Below are 22,404 nucleotides of genomic sequence, written 5' to 3' on the forward strand. Positions count from 1 at the left end.
AAATCAGCCTTGCTACCTAATAGGGAACTATGAAAGATGATATAATCAAGATTCTTGTCCCTTCTATTTGATTTAAAATGCAAATGCAAAACACATTAGATGTGTCTTCTTGGTGGCATGTAAAGTACAGAGGTGTAGTTTGTGACCATAACATAAACACAACGAACCATCTGCAAAAGAAAGCACAAAAACAACCCATTTACAGCAGCTACCCCAAAACAAATGGCTGAGCATGGTGGCCGGCACCTGTAATTCCAGCTACTTGGGAGGAGGAGACTGAGAGGATGAGAGTTTGAGGTCAGCTTAGGCAAAAGTCACAGTTCTGACAAACACACACAGATTAGACAAACGGAAGGCTTCAGTCATCAGAGTAAAAAGTCAGCTACAGAGTGGGAGAAATGTTTGCAAATGGTGCGGCAAGTGGCTAAGATCCAAAGCATCTAAGGAACACAAAGGGAAAGACACTGCGCGTGGAATGTTCCACGCCGAGGGACAGTTATGAGAGGTGTGGAGGGGGGCCGGGTGGGCTGGGCAAAGGCTGCTCCGTGTCTATCACTAGGTCAGAATTACGTAATGGCAAACTGTGTGCTCCGAATCGGAGAGTGACTGCAAGTGATGAGCATGTTCTGTTCAAAAAGCTGTAAGGCTTCGAGTGTTTCCACCATGCAGATAGGACAAATGGGCACCCGTATTTTCACTTCTCAAGAGGCTGAGATCTGAGGATCGCAGTTTGAAGCCAACCCTGGCAGAAAAAGTCCGCAAGACTCTCATCTCCAATGAACCAGCCAAAAGCCAGAAGTAGAGCTGTTGCTCAAATGGTAGAATGCTAGCCTTAAAGACAAAAGATCAGAGACAGTGCCCAGGCCCTGAGTTCAAGACCAGCACACACACACACACACACACACACACACACACACACACACACGATCAATGTTATCAATGTTTAGAGAGACAGATACGTTTACTCTGACTTAAACATCACAGTTCACAGCTGTACGCTGGACCCAGGATCACACTGGGTCTGTGTGTGAGAATAATTAGCCCAAGCCAATTAGTAGTCTTAGTTCCTTCTACACTGGAACTCCTCCCTGCAGTGTGAGCAAACCTTTTTCACAGGTTCTGGGGTGCAGGTTGTGATGGCTTTGGGGGGGCGTTACTCTACTTTCCACAGTGGAGGAGCCTGGCTTCCGGACACAGCTCCAACCCCAGCCTGGACTCCCCCAGCTCCCCATCCGGTGAGGGACACTGATGGGCAGGTTTGCTCACAGACATGTCTGTAAGGTGCTCGGGTTAGAAGCTGGGGCACACAGGGGAAACCCTGAGGAGCAGGGCCTGTGGCAGAAGTTAACACACTCCGAGTTAGGCAGCTGCATCCTGCACCCCAGGAAACAGCCCAGGACTGTGAGAATATCACCAGGTTGGTTGATCATGGCCAAGCTGGCCTCACCGCAACACCACAGCGGCCCCTGCTGGCAGAGCGCGCTCACTGCACATGATGCCCCATGTGCTACACCTGGGCTGAACCGGGAATGGCCGTACAACAGCGCCACAAGGTGGCCAAGAGCAACCACTGCACACTCTGCTCCGTCTACTACACCTGGGCTTGAACTGAGCTGGCCTACAATAACGCCGCCTGCTGGCCATGAGCGCTCACTGCACACTCTGCTCCATCTACTACACCTGGGCTTGAACCTGAGCTGGGCCATGCAACAGCGCCGCCTGCTGGCCGAGAGCGCTCACTGCACACTCTGCTCCGTCTACTACACCTGGGCTTGAAGCTGAGCTGGGCACACAACAGCGCCGCCTGCCGGCCATGCACCCTCACTGTGCACAATATGCCCTCCCCCGGGGCCCCACCCCTCTGCCTGCTAGGCGCACTGGCTGGACACACAGCCCCTTCCATTGCACCTGGGCTAGCCGCACTATAGTATGCCCTATGCACACAGCGCCACCTGCTGTCCAGGCGTGTTCACAGCACCCACAGTGACACTGTACCCCACCCCTCTGCCAAGCACTCAGCCCCCTTCACTACATCTGGCCTGTACCTGGGCTGTCTGCACAGCACCGGCCCCTGCGGTCATTACCGGCATAGCGCGCCCGTGCTGGCCGTGTGCACTCACTGCACACAGCGCCCGCTGCCAGCAACTGCACTCATTGCATCCACAGCGCCTGCTGCCAGCAACTGCACTCATTGCATCCACAGCGCCCCTGCTGGCGGGGCCCTCACTGCGCACGCAGCGCCCTCTGCTGGCGGGGCCCTCACTGCGCACGCAGCGCCCTCTGCTGGCCGAGCACTCACGGCGCACGCAGCGCCCTCTGCCGGCCGAGCGCCCACTGCGCACACAGCGCCCCCTGCTGGCCGAGCGCCCACTGCGCACACAGCGCCCCCTGCTGGCCGAGCGCCCACTGCGCACACAGCGCCCCCTGCTGGCTCGGTGCTGACTGCACACACAGCGCCCCCTGCAGGTTGTTTCTGGTGCGCGCGGCGCCCCCTGCCGGCCGAGCGCTCCCCGCGGTCCTCAGCACGGGCAGCGCGGCGTGCCAGGCGCATGAGGTGTTCGGGTGCCTAGGGAAGGGTGTGTGGCACGCGCGGGTGCACACGCGGGCACACGCACGCAGTCTGCGCCGCGGTCTGCCGCGGCACCTGCCATCCAAAATAGCTTCGCTCGGATCGTCTCGCGTTCCAGTTTGTCACCGCGCGTGTGTGCGCGCCCCGCGTGCGTGCGCGTGCCCTGCGTGCCTGGCGTGCCCGGCGTGCGCGCTGCCAGGGCTGCAGCTGGACGTGGGCCCTGCGCAGCTCCCCCGCTCCGCGTCCCCGCACTCCGCCCTGCGCTCTCCCCGGGCTGGCTTCCACGCGCGACCCGGGTCAGGAGGAGGGCCGGGCGCGGCCTCACGCGGCCATCCCGCCGGCCCCGAGGCTGGGAGGTGAGGACCCAGGTTCAAAGCCGGCCCGGGGAGAGGAACGTCCGTGAGAATCTACCGAGTGGCCGGGCCCGGGCTCAGGGGCGGCCACTGGAGACTGAGCCGGACGCGCAGGCGCGGAGCGGCCGCGGCCACGTCCGTGGGTCACCAGGGCACGCCCCCCGGGTTCCGGTTCCGGCTCCGGCGTCCTCCCGACCGCGTCAGCGCGGATCCTGGGGGTGGCCTTGCCAGCGTTACTGAAGCTGCTGCTGTTGCTGCTGCTGTTGCTGCTGTTGCTGCTGCTGCTGCTGTTGCTGCTGTTGCTGCTGCTGCTGTTGCTGTTGCTGCTGTTGCTGCTGTTGCTGTTGCTGCTGTTGCTGCTGTTGCTGCTGCTGCTGTTGCTGCTGTTGCTGCTGTTGCTGCTGCTGCTGTTGCTGCTGTTGCTGTTGCTGCTGTTGCTGCTGTTGCTGTTGCTGCTGTTGCTGTTGCTGCTGTTGCTGCTGCTGCTGCTGCTGCTGCTGTTGCTGCTGTTGCTGTTGCTGCTGTTGCTGCTGTTGCTGCTGTTGCTGCTGCTGCTGTTGCTGCTGTTGCTGCTGTTGCTGCTGCTGCTGTTGCTGCTGTTGCTGTTGCTGCTGTTGCTGCTGTTGCTGCTGCTGCTGTTGCTGCTGTTGCTGTTGCTGCTGTTGCTGCTGTTGCTGCTGTTGCTGCTGCTGCTGCTGTTGCTGCTGTTGCTGCTGCTGCTGTTGCTGCTGTTGCTGCTGTTGCTGCTGCTGCTGCTGTTGCTGCTGTTGCTGCTGCTGCTGCTGCTGTTGCTGCTGTTGCTGCTGCTGCTGCTGTTGCTGCTGTTGCTGTTGCTGCTGCTGCTGTTGCTGCTGTTGCTGCTGTTGCTGCTGTTGCTGTTGCTGCTGTTGCTGCTGTTGCTGCTGCTGCTGCTGCTGCTGTTGCTGCTGTTGCTGCTGTTGCTGCTGTTGCTGTTGCTGCTGTTGCTGCTGTTGCTGCTGTTGCTGCTGCTGCTGCTGCTGCTGCTGCTGCTGTTGCTGCTGTTGCTGCTGTTGCTGCTGTTGCTGTTGCTGCTGTTGCTGCTGTTGCTCTCTCCGCACGTGTGCGGCGTGGCCTGCGTTTCCCGGGCGCGCGTGAAACCCGGCATCGCCGCCGGGAATATCTACCCACAGCCCTTCTCCACGCTCCCTCACTGCTGTCTTTACAGGCGAGTTGTATGTCTTCTCTCCTACATATGTGTATCATCATCACCATCATCATCACCATCATCACCATCATCACCATCATCACCGTCACCACCATCATCATCACCATCACCATCATCATCACCACCATCACCACCACCACCATCACCACGTCATCATCATCATCATCACCATCATCACCATCATCACCGTCACCACCATCATCATCACCATCATCATCATCATCACCACCATCATCATCACCATCATCACCATCACCATCATCATCACCACCATCACCACCACCACCATCACCACGTCATCATCACCATCATCACCATCATCACCATCACCATCATCATCACCACCATCACCACCACCAACATCATCACCACCACCACCACATCATCATCACCATCACCACCATCACCATCATCACCATCACCATCACCATCACCACCACCACCACCAACATCATCACCACCATCACCACCATCACCATCACCATCACCATCATTGTCATCATCACCATCACTACTACAATCATCACCATCATCACCATCACCACCATCATCACCATCACTACCACCATCATCACCATCATCATCACCATCACCGTCATCATCACCATCACCACCACCATAATCATCACCATCATCACCATCATCACCATCACCACCACCATCACCACCACCATCACCATCATTACTATCACCACCATCATCATCATCGTTGTTGTCATTTGCTGGTCCTGGGGCTGGAACTCAGGGCCTGAGCACTGTTTCTGAGCTCCTTTTGCTTGAGGGTAGCGCTCTACCACTTGAGCCACAGCACCACTTCCGGCTTGTTTGTTTGGGAATACAGAGTCTCACGGGGGCTGGGAAGGTGGCTCAGTGATAGAGCGCTTGCCTTGCATGCATGAGGCCCTGGGTTTGATTCCTCAGCACCACATAAGCAGAAAAAGCCAGAAGTGGCACTGTGGCTCAAGTGGTAGAGCGCTAGCCTTGAGCTGGAGAGCTGAGGGACAGCGCCCAGGCCCAGAGTTTGGGCCCCACGATCAAACAAAAAAGATTTAAAAAAAAAAAGAAGAGTCTCACGGACTTTTCTGCCCGGGCTGGCTTCGAACCGCGATCCTCAGATCTCAGCTTCCTGAGTAGCTAGGATGACAGGCAGGAGCCGCCGGCAGCAGCGGGGACGGGGGCGGGGATCCCGGCGGGGACGGGGCCGGGGATCCCGGCGGGGACGGGGGCGGGGACGGGGGCAGCGGGGATCCCGGCGGGGACGGGGGCGGCGGGGATCCCAGCGGGGACGGGGGCGGGGATCCCGGCGGGGACGGGGGCGGGGATCCCGGCGGGGACGGGGGCGGGGACGGGGGCAGCGGGGATCCCGGCGGGGACGGGGGCGGGGATCCCGGCGGGGACGGGGGGCGGGGATCACGGCGGGGACGGGGGCGGGGATGGGGGCGGCGGGGATCCCAGCGGGGACGGGGGCGGGGATGGAGGCGGCGGGGACGGCGGCAGACCCGCCCGCTCTAGGAAGCCACGTGCACGTCCATCGGATTCCTTTGGAAAGTTAACCGAATCTTCCAGGCTCCTCTTCACGTCGGGGGGGGGGGTGTCTCAGGCCTCCCCCGCCCTCGGAAGGCCCGGTCCGGGCCGGTGGGCCGGCGCGTCACGCCTGGGAGGCGCCTGCAGCCGGAGGGCGGGGCGAAGGCCCAGCCAGCGGCCGGAGCTCCGCCTCCGCGGCAGACCACGCCCCCAACCACGCCCCTCAGCGGCAAGTCCCGGGTCTGACCTTCCCCCCCCACCTAACACTAATTTCATTGGCTGTGCGGCAGGTCCCGCCCCCGGAAGACGTTATTTTCACAGCCAATCAGCAGGCGCGGCGACTGCGGCGGGGCTGGGCGCGGCGGAGTCCGGCGGCGGAGGTACCGGAGATCGGGAAGGAGGCGGGGGTCGCGGCCTTGGGGGGGTCGCGCGCGAGTCCGCGGCTGCCCGCCGCCTGGCTCTGCTTGTGGGCGCGGGGTCGGGCTGCCGGCCCGGTCCCTCGGCGGCCCTCGGGGCGGCGGCGCCGTGGCTTCGAGGGGGTGGGGGTTTGGGCCGTGTACAGTCTTGGGGTCCCGCCCAGGTCTCCCTGCGGGGCCCGGGCGGGGTCCGCGGCAGCCCGGGGCGCCCCGCCTCTCCCCACGACGGGGCCGCACGGGAAACAGGCCTGAGCCGCGGAAGGGGAGCGAGTCGAGATGGGGTCCCTGGCTGACCCCAGGGGCCGCACCCCGGGACCCCGGAGGCCCAGGTCCACGCCCTCGGGCGGTGTCTGCGGGTCTCGGCCCCGCCACGGGCGGAGAGCGGAGAGGGGCTGTGGCCTCGGGCTCGGGGGTGCTGGGCTGCGGAGTGACCCCGAGAAGCCGAGTTCCCGCCCCGCGCCGGCCTGGTGGACGGGTCGGGCGGCGTGTGTCCTCAGTCACGGCTCCCTGACGGAAGATGCCTTCGAGCGCCTTCTGTCCTGCACGGGATTTTTTTTAAAAATTTTTGAAACATGTTTGGTGGTGGTGCTGGGATTCGAACTCACGGCATGACACTTGCTAGGCAAGCACCTCACCACGTGAGCCATGCCCCCGCCGTCCCCCCCTTTTTTCCCTCTCCCCTTTAGGTATTTTTCCTGTGGGATCTTTTTTTTTTTTTTTTTCTTTATTTTTAGGTCCGAGATTGGGTCTCAAACTCGGTATCTGATGCTTTTCACTTACTGGCCAGCCCTCCACCAATTGAGCTACACCTCCAGCCCCTCCCGAGAGGATCTTGTGGTTTTGCTCTGACTGGCCTGAATCCTGACCCTCTCTACCCCAGGCCTTTTAAGAGCTGGGATGACAAGGGCATGCCACCACACTCAAGTTAATGCTTGAGATGGAGTCTCTGTTTTTTTGTTTTTGTTTTTTTGCCCAGGCTGGCCTTGCACTGTGATTTTTCTGATCCTTGCCTCCAGTGGAGCTAGGATTACAGACATGAGCCATATCACTGAGCCTTGAATTTCTTTTTATTTTTGGTCAGTTGTGGGGCTTGAAATCTGGGCCTGGGCACTGTCCCTCAGCACTTCAGCTCAAGATGAACTATCACTTGAGCCACAGGACCGCTTCTGTTTTTCTGGTGGTTCATTGGCACTAGAAGTCTCACAGACACTCCTGCCTGGGCTGCCTTTGAACCATGATCCTCAGATCTCAGCCTCTTGAGTAGCTAGGCTTACAGGCGTGAGTCACTAGCACCTGGCTTTGAGCCTTGAATTTTTTTATGAAAGGTTCTGAATATAAGATGAGGTCCATGGGTCTGTTTCAGGGGTCCAACCACTTTTTTTTTTTACCACTCTGAGACCAAAACTAGAAGTTGCTTCTTTATGTGTGCCATGCAGGAGACATAGATATGAATATAAAATGACAAGAGAAGGGTAGGAGACTTGCCTTCTGCATCAGAACATGCAGTTACCAAAAGAAAGTGGAGGTGGTTTGTTTGGGTGCTGGGACTTTGAACACAGGCCCAGATGCTGTCCCTTAAAGTTTCACTCAAGTTAACATTGCTACTTGAGCCACACTTCCACTCCCAGCTTTTTTTGGTGATTAGTTGGAGATGAGTCCCTCAGATTTGCCTTGCCTGGGCTGGCTTTGAACCCTGATCCTCAGATCTCAGCCTCCTGAGTAGCTAGGATGACAGGTGTGAGCCACCAGCACCCAGCAAAAGAATGTTTCATTCTGCCTGTATTTCCACCTCAGCCAGCACAAGGCCATTCTTTGGAGTTAGACTGATGGTGTTTGCTGAGTGTTTACATTAGTTAGGAATAATGATTACAAGCCACCTGCTATTTGACAAAGCCAGGGAGGAATGAGAACATCTCCTTGTGGAATTAACCCTGGGGTTTGGTTTTCAGTTAAAAATGAGAGAGAAGGAGAGGCTAAGCAAGACCTTCCAAGGCCCAGCCACTGTCTGCCGAACTCCAGGCAGCCACGCTCGCGCGTTCCGCAGTGGCAGCGGGGACTCAGAGGACTCCTCGGAAGAAGAGTCACAGCGAGTGGCTCTGCGGCCTCGGGGCAGAGAGCGCCAGAGGAGCCTCCATCCTCAGCCTGGAGCAGGCTCCGTGGTGCTGCTGCAGCGCGAGCTGGCCCAGGGCGACAGCCTCAACAAGCTGGCTCTTCAGTATGGCTGCAAAGTAAGCCGCCCCATGCTCCGCGGTGTGTGTGTGTGGGGGGGTGGTAGCTAAGACCAGAAGGCAGGTGGAAATACCTTGCATTCTGAATCCCAGGGTCAGTAAGCAGGAAACCTGCCTTCCGCACAGTTCTGAAACTTGGGAGGGTGTGTGTGCGCGCGTGTGCGCGTGTGCGCGCGCATGCTGGTACTGGGACCTGAACTCGGGGCCTTATGCTCTTGCTTGACTCTTGCTCATAGCTGCTCCTCTACCACCTGTGCTGCATCTCCAGTTCTGGCATTTTGCTTTTCCATTGGAAATAAGAGCCTTGAGTATTTGTCAGTCTACCCATGGTGGCTTTGAACTGAGATTCTCAGATCACAGCCTCCCGAATAGCTAGGATTATCGGTGTGAGCCACTGGTGCCCCGCTCATTGTTTCTTTTGAACACATTTTATTTACGGCTTTGGGGGTGGCAGGTAGGGGGAGGGTTGCTGGAGATATAGACAGAATTTACCCAGGATTCCTTTGTCGTGCTTGCTTTTCTCACTGCCTTAATTTTTCCTGACTTTTTCTTGGAGGTAGCTTATCTGACTGGTAAAGTTTGCCCTTTGCTCCTTTAGAAATGCATGATTTTTCTCTATGCTGTATATTCTTATAACCCTCTTTTTCTCTTTAATTCTGGTTTTAGCACTCAGAGTGATTAACAATGGCAAAGTAAGTAGGAAAGTATTTATAGAATTGCTGCACTTTATTTTTCTAGATTGAAACGTGTATTTTATTTTTGCCAACACTGTGCTACATAATCCTATGGCCTTCTCTAGGCTGTATATGTTACTTACTTTTAAAAAAATCTGTCTTTGCTTCAACTGTCTGTCGTTTCCCTAATGACTGAGCAGATGGGGGGATGGCGGGATGTGGGGCTTTCCCAGGCGCAGGAGCTCTACAGAGACAAATGGCATCATTAAATTGTTCTGACATTAATATTTTTTTTACAATCAGCTTCTGTTGCATAACATACAGTTTATAGAATATGGGCTGAAGATGAAATCCTACCTTACAAAGACTTAGATCAGGTGGAAAGGTGATACCTGATAAATCTACAGAGAACATCTGATCGTTTTTCCTACTGGGACTAGATAAGTTTTGCTATTAGTGTATTAAGAGACAAAAACCCAAAGCTGTCAAACATCGATATTCACTAGTCTCAGAACACAATAAAACATGTCCCCCTTTGCCAATGCCAGGAAATGGTAGTTGCTAAACAGAATAATAGACAGTTGCCAGTTGTCTTGAATGAGGGTCTGTGTAAATTTCAGTGCGCTGTATTTATATTCTTCTTTACGTTAACCTTCCAAGGTAAAGTAAAACTTTGAGTCCATTTCTAATGCTTTTGGGATTCTGTTAAAATGAACTTTTAAGAAGTGTATGTATATCTATGTGTTTTGTGTCTCATTTAGCTTTTTTTTTTCTCATGGCTGGTGCTCTATCACTTGAGGCATACCTCCAATCTGGCATTTTGCTGGTTAATTGGAGATGGAGTCTCGTAGATTTTTCTGCTCAGGCTGGCTACCTCGATCTTCAGATCTCAGCCTGAGTAGGTAGGATTGTAGTTGTGGGCTGCTAGTCCATAACCTTTTTCCCTCTTTTCCCAAAGGTGGTGATCAAACCCAAGGCCTTGTGTACACCAGGCAAGGGCTGCATCAGTGAGCTGCATGCCCAGCTCTGCACGTCTTCATATTTGCCGTGCACGTCTCCTCCTTTCTAAAATTTAAAATCTATCCAATCACAAGAGGAGATGGTGTGGATTTTGTGTTGAGAAAACTCACAGCCAAGCCGTTTGGCTTAAATTTTGAATGGAACACCTTAGTCCAAAAAGTTTCACGTGCCCTGATGAGCACTGTGGCATCTACAAAGTTAACTACCAGTCAGTCACTTTAATTTGTGTAAAGTATATATGCCCAGTGGTGTGTATGTACAAGGGCCTTACAGGCAGAGGCGGCTCTGATGTGTGGCCAAGCTGGGGCGCCTGTGGCAAATGCTGTTTCTTTCCTTCAGTTCCCGCGTGGCCTTGAAATCATAGGAGGTTACTGTTGCTCCCAAGCAAAGAGAAACAGAAGAGGCTACAGTCACTTCATTTTAGGCTATGACTGTTTCACCTCTGAAAGCTTTTTTTTCGTGGAAGCCACACTTTATGAAGTTTCTAAGATTAATGTCAGATCTGCCGATTAGTGAGCTTTTCACTAAGAGTAAAAGCCTCCAGATAAATGCTTCAACTCTTGGTTAGGGAGGATATGGCCTGACCTTGGCCGGGTTTGGTTTCAGGGCCCGATCAGTTTTAATTATCTTCACGTGTATTTTGACGTGTGCATCTTTGTGGCTCCCTAGGTAGCAGATATCAAGAAAGCCAACAACTTCATCAGAGAACAAGACTTGTACGCGTTGAAGGCGATCAAGATTCCAGTGCAAAACCATGGGATTCTAACAGAGACCCACAGAGAACTCAAACCGCTCCTAGCCCCGTCCTCAGACACCAGAGTGACCGTGGAACTCCCGGACGCAGAGGGACCAGCTGCCCATGGGGATGCAGCCACGCAGGCGCACACCAGTCACCTGACAGATTTCTTCAAGGGGATCGATCAGAATATTGAGCGCGCAGTGCAGTCAGAGGTCTTCCTAAGCGAGAGCTACTGTGTGGAGACCCCCGACCAGCCACTGCTCCCAGCTCCGCCCAGGACCCCAGCAGATGGGGCCGACTGGGGTATCCAGTGGTGGAACGCTGTTTTCCTCATGCTCCTCGTTGGGATTGTTCTGCCTGTGTTTTACCTGGTCTATTTTAAGATCCAGGCTACCAGGGAGACCCCTGCTAGCCTGAACACAACTGCCAACCCCAATGGCTCCATGGCACTGAGCGCGCTTGCAGGACCGGCCCCTGGGTTAGGGATCCCTGCGCCTACCTCCTCTTCAGCCAGCCAGCTCAGCCACCTCTCCCAGGCAAGGACCTAAGCTCTCGGGTTGCGAGAATCGGCCCAGCTTTAGCAGGTGGCTTGTGTTCTGCATCAGTTCTTGTTGGCCACATGCTGGGGGCAAGGCTGCGTTTTGTTTCCTGGTGCTCTGGATGGTAACTGGACCCTGAGAAGTGGCCTCTCCTGATCCAAGACCATCCTCCCCCTTCCTCCCCCCCCCCCCCCGGGCTACCCAAAGAGATGCAGGAGGAGAAACGTTGACAGGTGACTGGTCGCAGTTTCTTGGTGGCATCTGGCAGGTTGGCAGTGCTCAGAGGGAAAGGACCGGCCTGCCAGGGCACCTGCTGTGTGGACACGCGGGGTTGGGTCAGGTAGCGGTCGTGATGTTCCCCACCCGCTATGGAGGGGCTAGGAGGTTGTGTGGTGTCACCGCCGCCCAGGTGCTATGGAAGAGTACTGCCCGTCATCCAGGTAAAACCATCACGAGCCCTGCTTCCCCTCAGTGAGCCTTGTAGAGGGGAATGCCACTTCTAGGATTGAAAAGGCCCTCAACCCAAACCACTATCTGATTGGGTAAGCACCGGTTCTAGCCCTGGTACTTTGAGAGCAGGTAATCCACGCACCCAGGAGCCATTGTCCTAATTCACAAGAAACCCTCGTTTTACCCCCCCCCCCCCCCCATGGCCACCTGCAGTATCTCAGGTGGCGTCTTGGAAGGAGCGCTTGCTGCCTGACTGCCAGTCACCAAGGTTCCAGCCTGTTCCAACCCAAGGCCGAGCAGCTGCCTGGCTGGCATTGGAGGAACCTGTGTGCCCGCAAAGCAGAGTTCTCTTCCCGCTGCTTCCCTGGCTCCGTCCTTGGGAGCCAGAAGGTGGTTTAGCCCTTTCCTTCTGAGGCCTTGCCCCTAGAGTAACCTTTTTTAAGCAGTGTAGCTAACTGTTAAAAGAGGAGATATTTAAAGAAAGGCCTGGACAGGTGTGGTGCTCAGCTCTCTGTTACTGTAACAAAATACTTGATATAAACAATTCACAAGGCAGAAAGGCTTGTTTGGGTCTGATTTCACGGGCTTCAAACCATGGCGGGTGGGCCTGCTTTGAGGTTTGTATTGGGTGACACGTGGCAGGGAGTATGACAGCTGAGACAGGGAGGAAGGGGCTGGGGTCCCAAGACTCCCCCTCTCAGATGCCCCGTGACTCTCCCACACCCCTCCTAGGTCCCCTCACTTCTCTGTGGTGTCGGCCAAGCGGAGGACCAAGCCTTTAACACACAAGGGTCATTGGGAGACACTGAAGATCCACACCACAGGATGGCTGTGGCCATCAAAAGCCATAAAGAGACCTGACACCTGAGGTTTGCTCATCCCTCTTCTCTGAGAGTCGCCGGCCATTGCAGGAGAGCAGGTTTGGGCTGCTTTGGCCTCAGCAGGAAAGGTGTGAGGTGGCTGGCGGCCTGACGAGAAACTTGCGGACAGGGAGAAAACCCGACATGAATGTGATCCTGGGACACAAGTGCGGCATTTGACACCTGAGGGCTCACCAAGTGTAGGGAGGGGGCCACCAGCATTTGAGCTAGGTTTCCAGCTGCTGTCTCCTCTGTGTGGAAAAAGACGGCTTGCCCAGGCTTCAGTGAGCGTCTTCAAAATTAAATGTCTTCTTAGAGACCAAAATGATCTTCAGGATAAAATGAACTGGTGACCTTTGGTGCAGGGACCATTTGGGCCACATACATGCTCCGCCAACTCAGCCTGTGCCCACGGTGCTGAGTGCCACAAGTCTCTTAACGTTTGTCACCAGTCAGGGGGAGGGAGGGGGGATGGCTTTTGCAAGGAGTAAGCAAAGAATAGATGTCTCTATCCATTACTTTCCACCACTGGAATAATTTTCTCTGTGAAGGAAAACAGAAGGCCCCGTCTTTTTAATTTAGCATCAGGTCATTGTACAGGTTTCACGTGGACACGTCCACATATGCATCCAAAGTGCATTACCCAGACTCACCCCTCCACCCTTCTCTCATCCACTCCACCTGCTCCCCAAATCCCAATAAGCCAAGCCTCAGAGAATCATCTTGTATATCTAGCTTGGAAATAGAGTACTGATTTGGGTAACGAGCCTATACATAATTACAAATTTAAAATGAGAACACTAATGGCTGAGCCCAACTGTATTAAATGTGCAACACACACACTGAATGGGGTGGGGGAGGAGGATTGGCACAAAAGGAAAACACTGGATAATAAAAAGCCCAAACCAAAAAAGCTGCAACTACATAGATCTCCCACCTCACGAATACATGTGCGTTCCTCACACAGGTCTGAGTTGGTGGCTCTGGAACTGGTTTATGTATATATTTGAACTGAGTAAGAGACACTGTCACTAGCAAGAACTAGATTTTTTACTGTGAGAGAAATAAGCCACAAGTAAAAAAGGCAGACAAACCAAACCTGTGAACTGGAATCTGACGCACCTGGGATTGGGAGAGGCAGGTCTTACCTGGTGGAGTTCCTGGTGGCCAGAGCTGGGACAATGTAAGGAAGAAAGTAGTACATTAGAACAAATCCATGATACACAGATACTCATTCCTTACCGTAGAACTCCAATTGATATGACTGGATGAAAACAGGCGATGACTACAGACATGGTCCATCAGTGGGTGAACGTTCATGGAGAAACTATCTTCTCAAGGTGTAAGTAGCTTGGAGAAGATATTTATCATTACAAAGGGAAAGATGGTAGAAATCGGTTATCCATGAGATGGTTATCCACCTGTAGTAGAAGACCGACCCCATCACCTCCACGGTGCACTAGAGACACATCACTGCTGTGATGATGTTGCCCAAATATACAATCTCATGCCAGTCCAGGAGAAACATCAGAGAAACCCACAACTAAGCAGACCTGCAGACCTGTGAGACACTGGATGAACGAACGAACTATGGTGCAGGTCTCCAACTGAAAGGTATTATGGAGGCTGCTACCACTTACAACCTATGGTAACACCTAGGGCACAGCGCCAGAGGGTGGAGAACAGACTAGGAACTTGCAGTATTTTTGCTCTTGTTTTTGGTGCTAATTCTGGGATTTGAACTCAGGGCCGGGGCACTGTCCTTGAACTTTTGTGCTCAAGAATACCACTTGAGGCATAGCTCCACTTACTTTCTGGCTTTTTTGGTAGTTGGAGATAAAAGTCTCACACTTCCCTAACTGGGCTGGGTTCGAACTGCTATCCTCAGATCTTAGCCTCCTGAATAGCTGGGATTACAGGTGTGAGCCACCAGTGCCTGACTGCAGTGAACTGATTAAAGAGCTTTCACAGTAGCCAGTTTTAGCCACAGGATTCAAACAGCTTTCTAAACCATCTAACAAGAGCCTCACTGCAGTCAGGGAAAACCTGTACAAAAATTTAGCTTGGATTACCTCTACACCCAAGAATCTGCCTAGCTCAGAGCTGGTTTACAAAAACAAATGAGACGAAGAAGAGATTTTCCAGTTTCAAGGCTAGATACGTTTTTCGTTTTTTTTAAATAGCTATGAATAAGAAAGATGTCCACTGAGATGTACGTACCCAAGTAAAAGCTGCCTTCTGGTGCTTCTTCCTTGATATGTAAACTGGACAAATTGTTTCACTTCTGAATTCTAAAGTTAAATGGATCTAGTGTAACTGCTGACAATATCTGCTCCCAACACACACTCTCAAGGTTTTCTAGTGTCCCTGGAGCCTCGAGTTTGCAACTGATCCACATCAGAAAAGACAATACCCCGGCTAACCCCACACCCCAGGGCGGGGTGGCTGGCTGCTTCTTGAGGGCTCCAGTTCTGCCTAACACTGCGTGTGGGGTGAGCCTGGTGAATTCTGGGCAGTCTCCTAAGCGCATCTCCAAACGAGGCCAAGGCCCTCATGAGAGCACAGGAAAAGGAGAGTGGTGGGGGAACAGGGCTGCCTGGTGGCCAAGCCAGTGTCTACTGGTCCCCAGGGAAACATGACAGAGTCTGGGTGTGCGGTAAGAGTCAGGCTGTCTTTACTGGGTGAGTGCAGGAGACAAACAGTTCACAGCAACCTCTAGCATCGTCTTAACCATTTGATAAAAAGTTCACTATAATATTTATTGTATAATGAAGAAAAAACAACACATTCAGGGAAAAAATTGAGATTAACTTATTTTTCTTAAAAGGTTCATCTCAAGGATGGCAACAAAGTCCAGCTTGTGCCGCCAAACGGTTTTCCATGATCAAACCGTGTACAGCTTCTTGTGTGAACTGTTGACTACAAACAATTACCAAATACATAAATCTCTTTTTTTTAAAAAAGCCATTTTAAATATAGCAAAGCAGTGTCTTCTTGCACAGCAAAGTGAAGAAAGTTTCTACAGAGAAATAAAAGTTTTACATTTGTAAAATCTTTTTTTTTCACATTCTAATTATCTAGCTTTTTAATGAGCCAATGCCAGGAGTTTTCAGGTTCCTTATTTACTATGTATTTCTTGTGTGCACGATGGTGAAAACAGAAATTATGTGAATGCATTATTACTTGTCCTTACTGTTAAAAGGAAATGGCAAAACATGAATTGTTCTCTTCGAACAAACCCCTGATTTAGTCACTAACACAACGGACATAATTAGGGCTCAAAAGATGGAGTTCTGATTGGGACCACCTGTGTTCCCCCCAGGGAGACTTCCATTCTCAGTGCTGAACCACGCAGGGTACCGCGGGAAGTGCAGCTGCTGGGGGCTGCCTTGAGCCAGGGTCATGGAAGCTTTTGTTGTTTTAGTTTTACTAATACTTCATCTGAAGGGATAGGACTTTCCTGTGGTGGTGTCTTCTACAAAACACACGAGTCTAAAAGGGTCACAGGACTGTTCTAAGTCACCCGTCAGTGTCTTCCTTGCTTAGGTTGGTTTCTACTGAGACATGGAGATGTGGATGTGTTCACACATGGGCGTCTGGGTGAAGGATGTCTGTCGAGCCCATACGCTCCAAAAGTCATACTTGGGCGTATGGGAAAAAAGGTTAACAGTCAAAGATTCAGTTCCTGAAAACGGAATACATTGTTACTTGGTCAGTATAATTTAAATACAAACTCCGAGCCTTGTGTAATAGAATTTTAGAAAAAACAGTAGTTGTACTGATTATAAACCTGCATAGAAAGAAAGACTAGTAAGATACAGTCAGAAAAGCCATCTCATAAGGCACACAAGAAAATAGACAGTAAATGTGAATGTGTTAACTCCTATTCCAATATACAGCAGAAGTTCATGAACATGCATAAATAATAACAAAAGGATCACTTAACACTTCCAAAGTTATAAATGGTTTACAAAGTGGTAAGGATTATCTTGGATATTCAGTGTTGGGAGACTGTCTTGATTCAATGAGGGGTGACTTCATGAAGAAAATATGCCTAGAAGTAGTTTAATTAAGTACATTAAAAAAGAAAAATGATTTTTTTTTCCAGAATAAGAGCCAAATGTCTATGCTGATGAGGAGACAGTATATCATCCCCTTTCCTCCTCTGTTTCTACCAAAACTTACTGTGGAAACTGCCATGACAACAGGATCTCAGCAGCCCGTGAGAGCCACAGGCTGCCGCGGTCAGGAAGGAGCTGATGATTTGTCACAAACATCAGATGAGGAAAATGTCAGGAGGACATCACTTAGGGGAAATAATGTGTAGTACAAATTGTAGGTAGCTGCTCGACATTAAGTTTAAAATATAAAATAGCAGCAATTGCTCGGCCTTCTTTTAAGGTTCTCAGGAAAAGGCGTATTTAAAAATCTACAATAAAAGCTATACAGGACTTTGAATTCTATTCATGGCACAAGCCCAGAAGGCAAATGGACTGCCCTCAGCAAATGGAGGGTGGCACTGAGCTCAGGCGGGCTGGCAGGTCACACCTGGAGTCTGCACTGGCGCTGCTCCCCCACACCAGGGCCAGGCCCGAGAACAGAGGGGTGTGCAGTAGTGCATTCGGTAACGAGCGACGCCATTCCGTGTTAAGAGCGTCAGCAAACAGTTCCTTTCCCTGTGAATATTTTCCCCTAATCAGTTACCACTGAGAAAACCTTTGTGCTCATCTACTATTTTGCCATTTTTCTAGTATTAATTAAATTAGGTCATCTTTTTCTACTATATTTTCTTCCTCACAAAAGGCAAGTTTTAAATGCCTTATAAAATCTGTTACAACACATTTTATATTTATGCAGGATGAACTTAACACCAATTTTTTCTGCCACTTTGCTATTTATGTACACATATAAAATATATAATGATGCTCACCCCATATAGCACAAAGATTACAACGTAACGTTACACATTCACCACCAGTGAGGGGAGAAACCCCTTTATACAATCCTCTGAAAAAACTGGGCTAATTAATAATTAAAATTCAAAGTACAGTATATTTAACAAAATAGTAAATATTAAACAGTGAATACTCTACTTAATAAGGACTTCGCCTTTTCCCCCAAATTGGCGGCAATCCACAAAAATATACTTTTTAATCTGGTGACCATACAATACATAGGTACTTACATCAAAGGTGATAATATATTTAAGATGCTATGTACACAAAAGAGTTTGGCTCAATTTTAATTTACATATAGAATAATAAGTGTTCATGGCTTTTTTTTTCCAAGGTTCTGCTTGCAAGATATTTTTGTGGTTTTTTTTCCTCCCCTCTTAAAATAAAAACTAAAAAGTCAAAACAAGATAAAGCTATTTTCTAAAAAAAAAAATGTTACAACATCAGCTTTGGCTTATATAAATAATTCATAGCAGAATGTGTTCAAAAGTAGTGAATATAATTTTATATATAATCATCAATTCATAAGGGCGTTTTCTTTCATATAAAATATACATGAGCTAAAATCAGTTTAATTTTTAAGATATGAATGTAAAAAGAAACTTCTGACATATTCCAATTATAACTTAATATATTAATTTTATCTTGTTAATGCTCTATATTTCTAGGCTAGTATTTTCTGCATATCTCATGCGTGTTTTATATTCTTTCTTTCTTTTTATTTAGCTAAAGATCAGTTCTTTGACCCGATACATTTTTGCACGTGCAAAACAGTTATGTGTGGGGCTTTTTTGTTTTGTTTTTTTGTTTGTTTTTAATATCAACAGCCCTTTTCCATGCACCTCTTTGCAATAGAGACCCATGCCAGGTTGGGTAATTAATACAAATGACATTTATATACAGTATTGCTTTCTTGGTTCCTGCTTTTCTACTGCTCTGTTCTACAAAGCATTTTCTGAAGTAACTACAGTCACCACACAGTTAAATAAAACAAGTGGGGCCCTCTAGGTTTCTGCAAGCTAGTGTGGGAGAATTATATATGGGTACACATTTCTCTGCAAAAACTGGTTACCATATGAAACAAGTAGTCCAAGGAAGTGCCAGACTTGTCTGTGCCTACAGGGTGCTTTGTCTGCCGGGGACCCACATCTGCAGATGTGCCCACATCTGCAGACCTACAGGGAGTTTGCAGTAAGTGCCTGATTTTGTGTCTGCAACACACACCCACACATACACACTCACACTCGCATACATATATATGGAAAGGGATATATATGTATGCATATACATATAAATATATTTAACTCATGTCCTTATTTACCAATTTAGATATGTAGGGCAGTTCACTGCGGTAGCACAAGTACAAATGCAAGCCGGAAGCCCTAAGTCACCCACGCGTCCATCCTCATGCGCTTTACAGAGGGGCTTTCTCTGTCCTCAGCATTCGGAGGTCGGCCAAGCACAATCGGCGAATGGAAGTCCCCCCGTGGATCTTCCCGGTCGCTGCCATCGTAGGAGCTGCTAGAGCTGCTTAGACTGTCCACGGGGGAGCGCCCCATTTCCTGCCGGGGCTGGGGCTGAGGCTGGGGAGGTTGTGGCGGTGGCGGTGGCGGCTGCTGCTGGAAGCCTGAGGGGGTCATTCGATCCCGGGGAGGTGAGATTGGTTCTGACTTAATGTTGATATTTTGGTTGGTGTTAATGGACAGATTGGAACCCTGAGATAACTGGCCTCCAGCGCTGAGGGAACAAGAGAGAGGAGGTCATTTGGGAGTGGGTTTGGGTCACACAATGGTACTGCACACACACTGCTTGCCTGAGGAGAGTCCAGGGCCTAAAATGCTGACACAACGCCAGGGCTGGCTCTGCCATCTCCTTCCTTCAAGAAGAAACTGCATCTCCCCAGACTATATCCTTGGCAGTTTTGCAAAACAGTGTGTGTCTAATTCTGTGCCCAGAAAAGACAGAGGAGCGCCGGCCGCTCTCCCCGCTCAGCACTTTCTCTGCTCCCACCCTGTGGCAGGCAGCATCTCAGCCCGTCTCACGACTTGGAGGAGAGGTGCAAATTATTACCATGCTTGCTTTCCACGGAAAGCAGCCGTCTCAGAAAGGCTGAGGAATGCTGAAAGGGACAGGAAGGCTGGTCGGGGCCAAGCTCTTCCCATGTGCTCTCTCAGGACCTTTTGTATTTGTTAGTTGTTTTGAGTTGGGGGACTGGGTCTCACTCTGTTGCTCATGTCAGTCACCAACTCCTGGGCTCCTCAGGAGCTGGGGCCACAGGTGCACACTGAGTGCTTGACTTAGGATGTTCAGAACAGCTGTGAGGGTCAGCAGTTGTCTAGGCAAGAACTTGGCTGAATTACTCTGCTCCTTTCCTAGTGACATAACTGAGGAAATGACTGGATATAACATGCATGCAGAGTTCTTTCAGGATTCAGGAGGATGCGTTTCCTCAGATGAGGCCCTCTAGGCATTCTCTGGGCAGGAGGCTGGGAGGCCAGGGCGGCCTGCTGCCTGGAGTAGGTGTGAGGCAGCCAGCGGAGTCAGCTAGGCTATGCTACGCTATGACGCACGCTATGACGCCCACAGGCCTAACATCATCCTGCTTCAACGCAGACCGGATCCTTCACCGTGCTGCGCAGCAGTCTGCTCTCATGTCCTCACAGCCTGCCCATAGCAGTGCTCTTTTTGTGAATGAGGTATGGTGAGGGCACTGGGCTGAGACCAATTACCTGACCCTCATGGACCCTGACTCCCAACAGCATAGAGATCCCATTTCTCCTCCCCTGAGAGCGAGGGAGGAAAGACAGACGGCTCGTCTCCTTCTCCTCCTCTCCTTTTCTCCAGTCAGTGCAGCAGGGAAGGTGGGCAGGGGAGTCTGGACGCCTTTGCACTGAGCTGCTTTCTGTAGGCAGCAGAGTCAGGGGCAGGTGCTGGTGGGCAGGTGAGGAAGCCACTTTCTCTTCAGTTCTTAGGAATGTGTGGGCAGCGTCTGCACCATGGATACCAGCTGAGTGTCTACCTCAGTATGTCTGGAAAGAAAAGACTCGCTCCCTGAACTCCTTCAAGAAATGCCTGGTTTGCTCAGCATCTAAGCTACTATTTAGCGCCATGTTGGGAAAGTATCTTCTCATACCCATGTCTGTGGGCAGGGTTATTGACATGAACAGTCTGAGAGGGGAAGACTGCAGCCAGTTACTCACACGAGAGAGCTGAGGGCGGCTTGTCCGAGGTGGTGCTGCTGCCAGGCCGACGCCTGCCCCAGAGACAGCATTCCTGGGGAGGTGAAGCCTTGCAGTGCCGACAGGTCAGCGCTGGTCAGCGAGTAATCTGCAGAGGGAGACAAGGCAGCTCTCCTGGACTGTTCCGATGGTGGTGTTATTTTAAATAAACACACCTGCCATATCATATTGGAACAAGAAGCAACAGTGGAGCTCATCCAGACTGCATCTGGATCAGGAAGGCTTGAAGAAGCACAGGGGCACAGGAAAGACATAGTCGATCCGCAGGTGCCAGGCTTAGTGGCCAATATCAGACAAGGCATCACAGAACTAAATGCATTCATTTTCAGGACTGCTTCTGGATGGCATGCTTGATCATGCTGGAGTTATGAAAAACTGTGTCACGAGAGTATTTGACACGAATGCCTTAGTCATAATTAACTGTGACCGAGACTTATTAGTTAGCACTCACACATAGAGTTATTTCAGCTCATCATTAGCACTTGGCTTTTCCCTTTAGTTCCAAAGACAGGTGGCAAAAACTCTTCTACTTTTAACTTTTCTCTCAGTCTCAAGAGAGGTGTTCAGAGAAGTTGGTCTGCCTAGTGAATTAGCATTTTGTGAAAAGAAGAAGGAACTAAGTTGAAGCTGCATGGCTGGAACTCGGTCTTTCAGGACTGTCCTTTCTGGGACTTCAAGCTAAGAGTGTGTCAGCTGGCCCCTTCCACTGAAGCCCGCTCCAGCCCTCTCCAGCCTACCACTCTCCCCTGAACTCATGGCCCTCCCAGAGGTCCACCTGGCATGTCCACTTGGATGCTATTCCACTCCTCAAATGTAACATGTCCCAACTGCCCTCACGCGTTCCTCCTTAGACACTCCAGAACTCTGTAAGTGGTGAAGTGACGCTAACACCCACCGATGGCTGGTGCCAGAAAGCTGTGGTGTGATACTGCTGGCTTCACTTCTCACGCCCCACCATCCGTCTGCTCAGCTCCATCTACTGTCGCTCAGGTCAGCTGGCTTCCCTGTCTCCCAGCCATTGCTACTGAGACCACGGTACCATACTAGACTCTCACATGGCTTCCTGCTCACTTAGTCCTTAGAGACACCAGAGCCAAAGTGTTGTTTCTATATAACAAAATATGATCATAACACTCTTATTTAGCAGCCAAATGTCCCAAATCTACAACATGGCCACAAAACGCCTACTTCCTCTCCAGTCTCATGCCTGACTGCCCTGCCTGCAGCCCTCTCTCCGTTCTGTCTGGCTAAGTCCTGAGCCTGTTACCATGTCCTGGCTGGCAGGCATCTTTCTCATGACAACACTGCTTTCCACTTGCTGACTACGGACCTGTGTGTTCCCAGTACTCTGCAGAGCACCTGCCATGCTGTGTCTAAAAAACATTCGCAGGACAGTTGCACAAATGCCTTTTGTCGCTGGGAGCAACGCTACCTCAGCAGCATGAGATGTTCTACAGGGTTTCCTTGAGGACACTATTTTACTTTTATTTCAGTTTCTTCCTATTCATCCCTTTAGCTTCTGACTGACATGAATTTGTCAATAAATATCTACAAAAAGTAGGTGATATGTTAAAAAAAAAAGGATAAGTGTTTTAAAAAGGCAAATACGTTAAAGATAATAGGGTAAAACCAAGCAGAATAGGCATTCTGAG

At 51.0% G+C, this 22,404-nt stretch overlaps 2 protein-coding genes across 12 annotated transcripts in view; one reads left to right on the forward strand and one right to left on the reverse strand.

Annotated features, from left to right (window-relative positions):
- The first annotated feature begins 5,985 nt into the window (after positions 1 to 5,985).
- Positions 5,986 to 12,299, forward strand: Lysmd4 (LysM domain containing 4). Of its 3 annotated transcripts, none has more exons than XM_070043149.1 (3): positions 5,986 to 6,012; positions 7,998 to 8,276; positions 10,640 to 12,273. In XM_070043149.1, the coding sequence occupies exons 2-3, from the start codon at positions 8,004 to 8,006 to the stop codon at positions 11,255 to 11,257; spliced, it is 891 nt and encodes a 296-aa protein (XP_069899250.1). In that variant the 5' UTR covers positions 5,986 to 6,012; positions 7,998 to 8,003; the 3' UTR covers positions 11,258 to 12,273. The 3 variants fall into 3 exon arrangements, with proteins under 3 accessions (XP_069899250.1, XP_069899248.1, XP_069899247.1); XM_070043147.1 differs by lacking the exon at positions 5,986 to 6,012 and adding an exon at positions 6,206 to 6,686; XM_070043146.1 differs by lacking the exon at positions 5,986 to 6,012 and adding an exon at positions 8,943 to 8,968 and having other exon boundaries at positions 6,712 to 8,276; positions 10,640 to 12,299.
- Positions 12,300 to 15,210: 2,911 nt separating this feature from the next.
- The window catches only part of Mef2a (myocyte enhancer factor 2A), an 84,987-nt gene continuing 77,793 nt past the window's right edge, over positions 15,211 to 22,404 (reverse strand). For all 9 annotated transcript variants that reach the window (XM_070043158.1, XM_070043155.1, XM_070043150.1 and 6 more), the window contains 2 exons: positions 20,714 to 20,840; positions 15,211 to 19,250 (listed from right to left, as the gene is read on the reverse strand). In XM_070043158.1, the coding sequence (XP_069899259.1) occupies positions 18,896 to 19,250; positions 20,714 to 20,840 (482 nt within the window). In that variant the 3' untranslated portion in view covers positions 15,211 to 18,895. The remainder of the gene's footprint in view (positions 19,251 to 20,713; positions 20,841 to 22,404) is intronic.

This window comes from Dipodomys merriami, unplaced genomic scaffold (genome assembly GCF_024711535.1).
Source record: "Dipodomys merriami isolate MVZ:Mamm:240054 unplaced genomic scaffold, mDipMer1.0.p SCAF_33, whole genome shotgun sequence".
In the NCBI taxonomy this organism is placed as follows: domain Eukaryota; kingdom Metazoa; phylum Chordata; class Mammalia; order Rodentia; family Heteromyidae; genus Dipodomys; species Dipodomys merriami.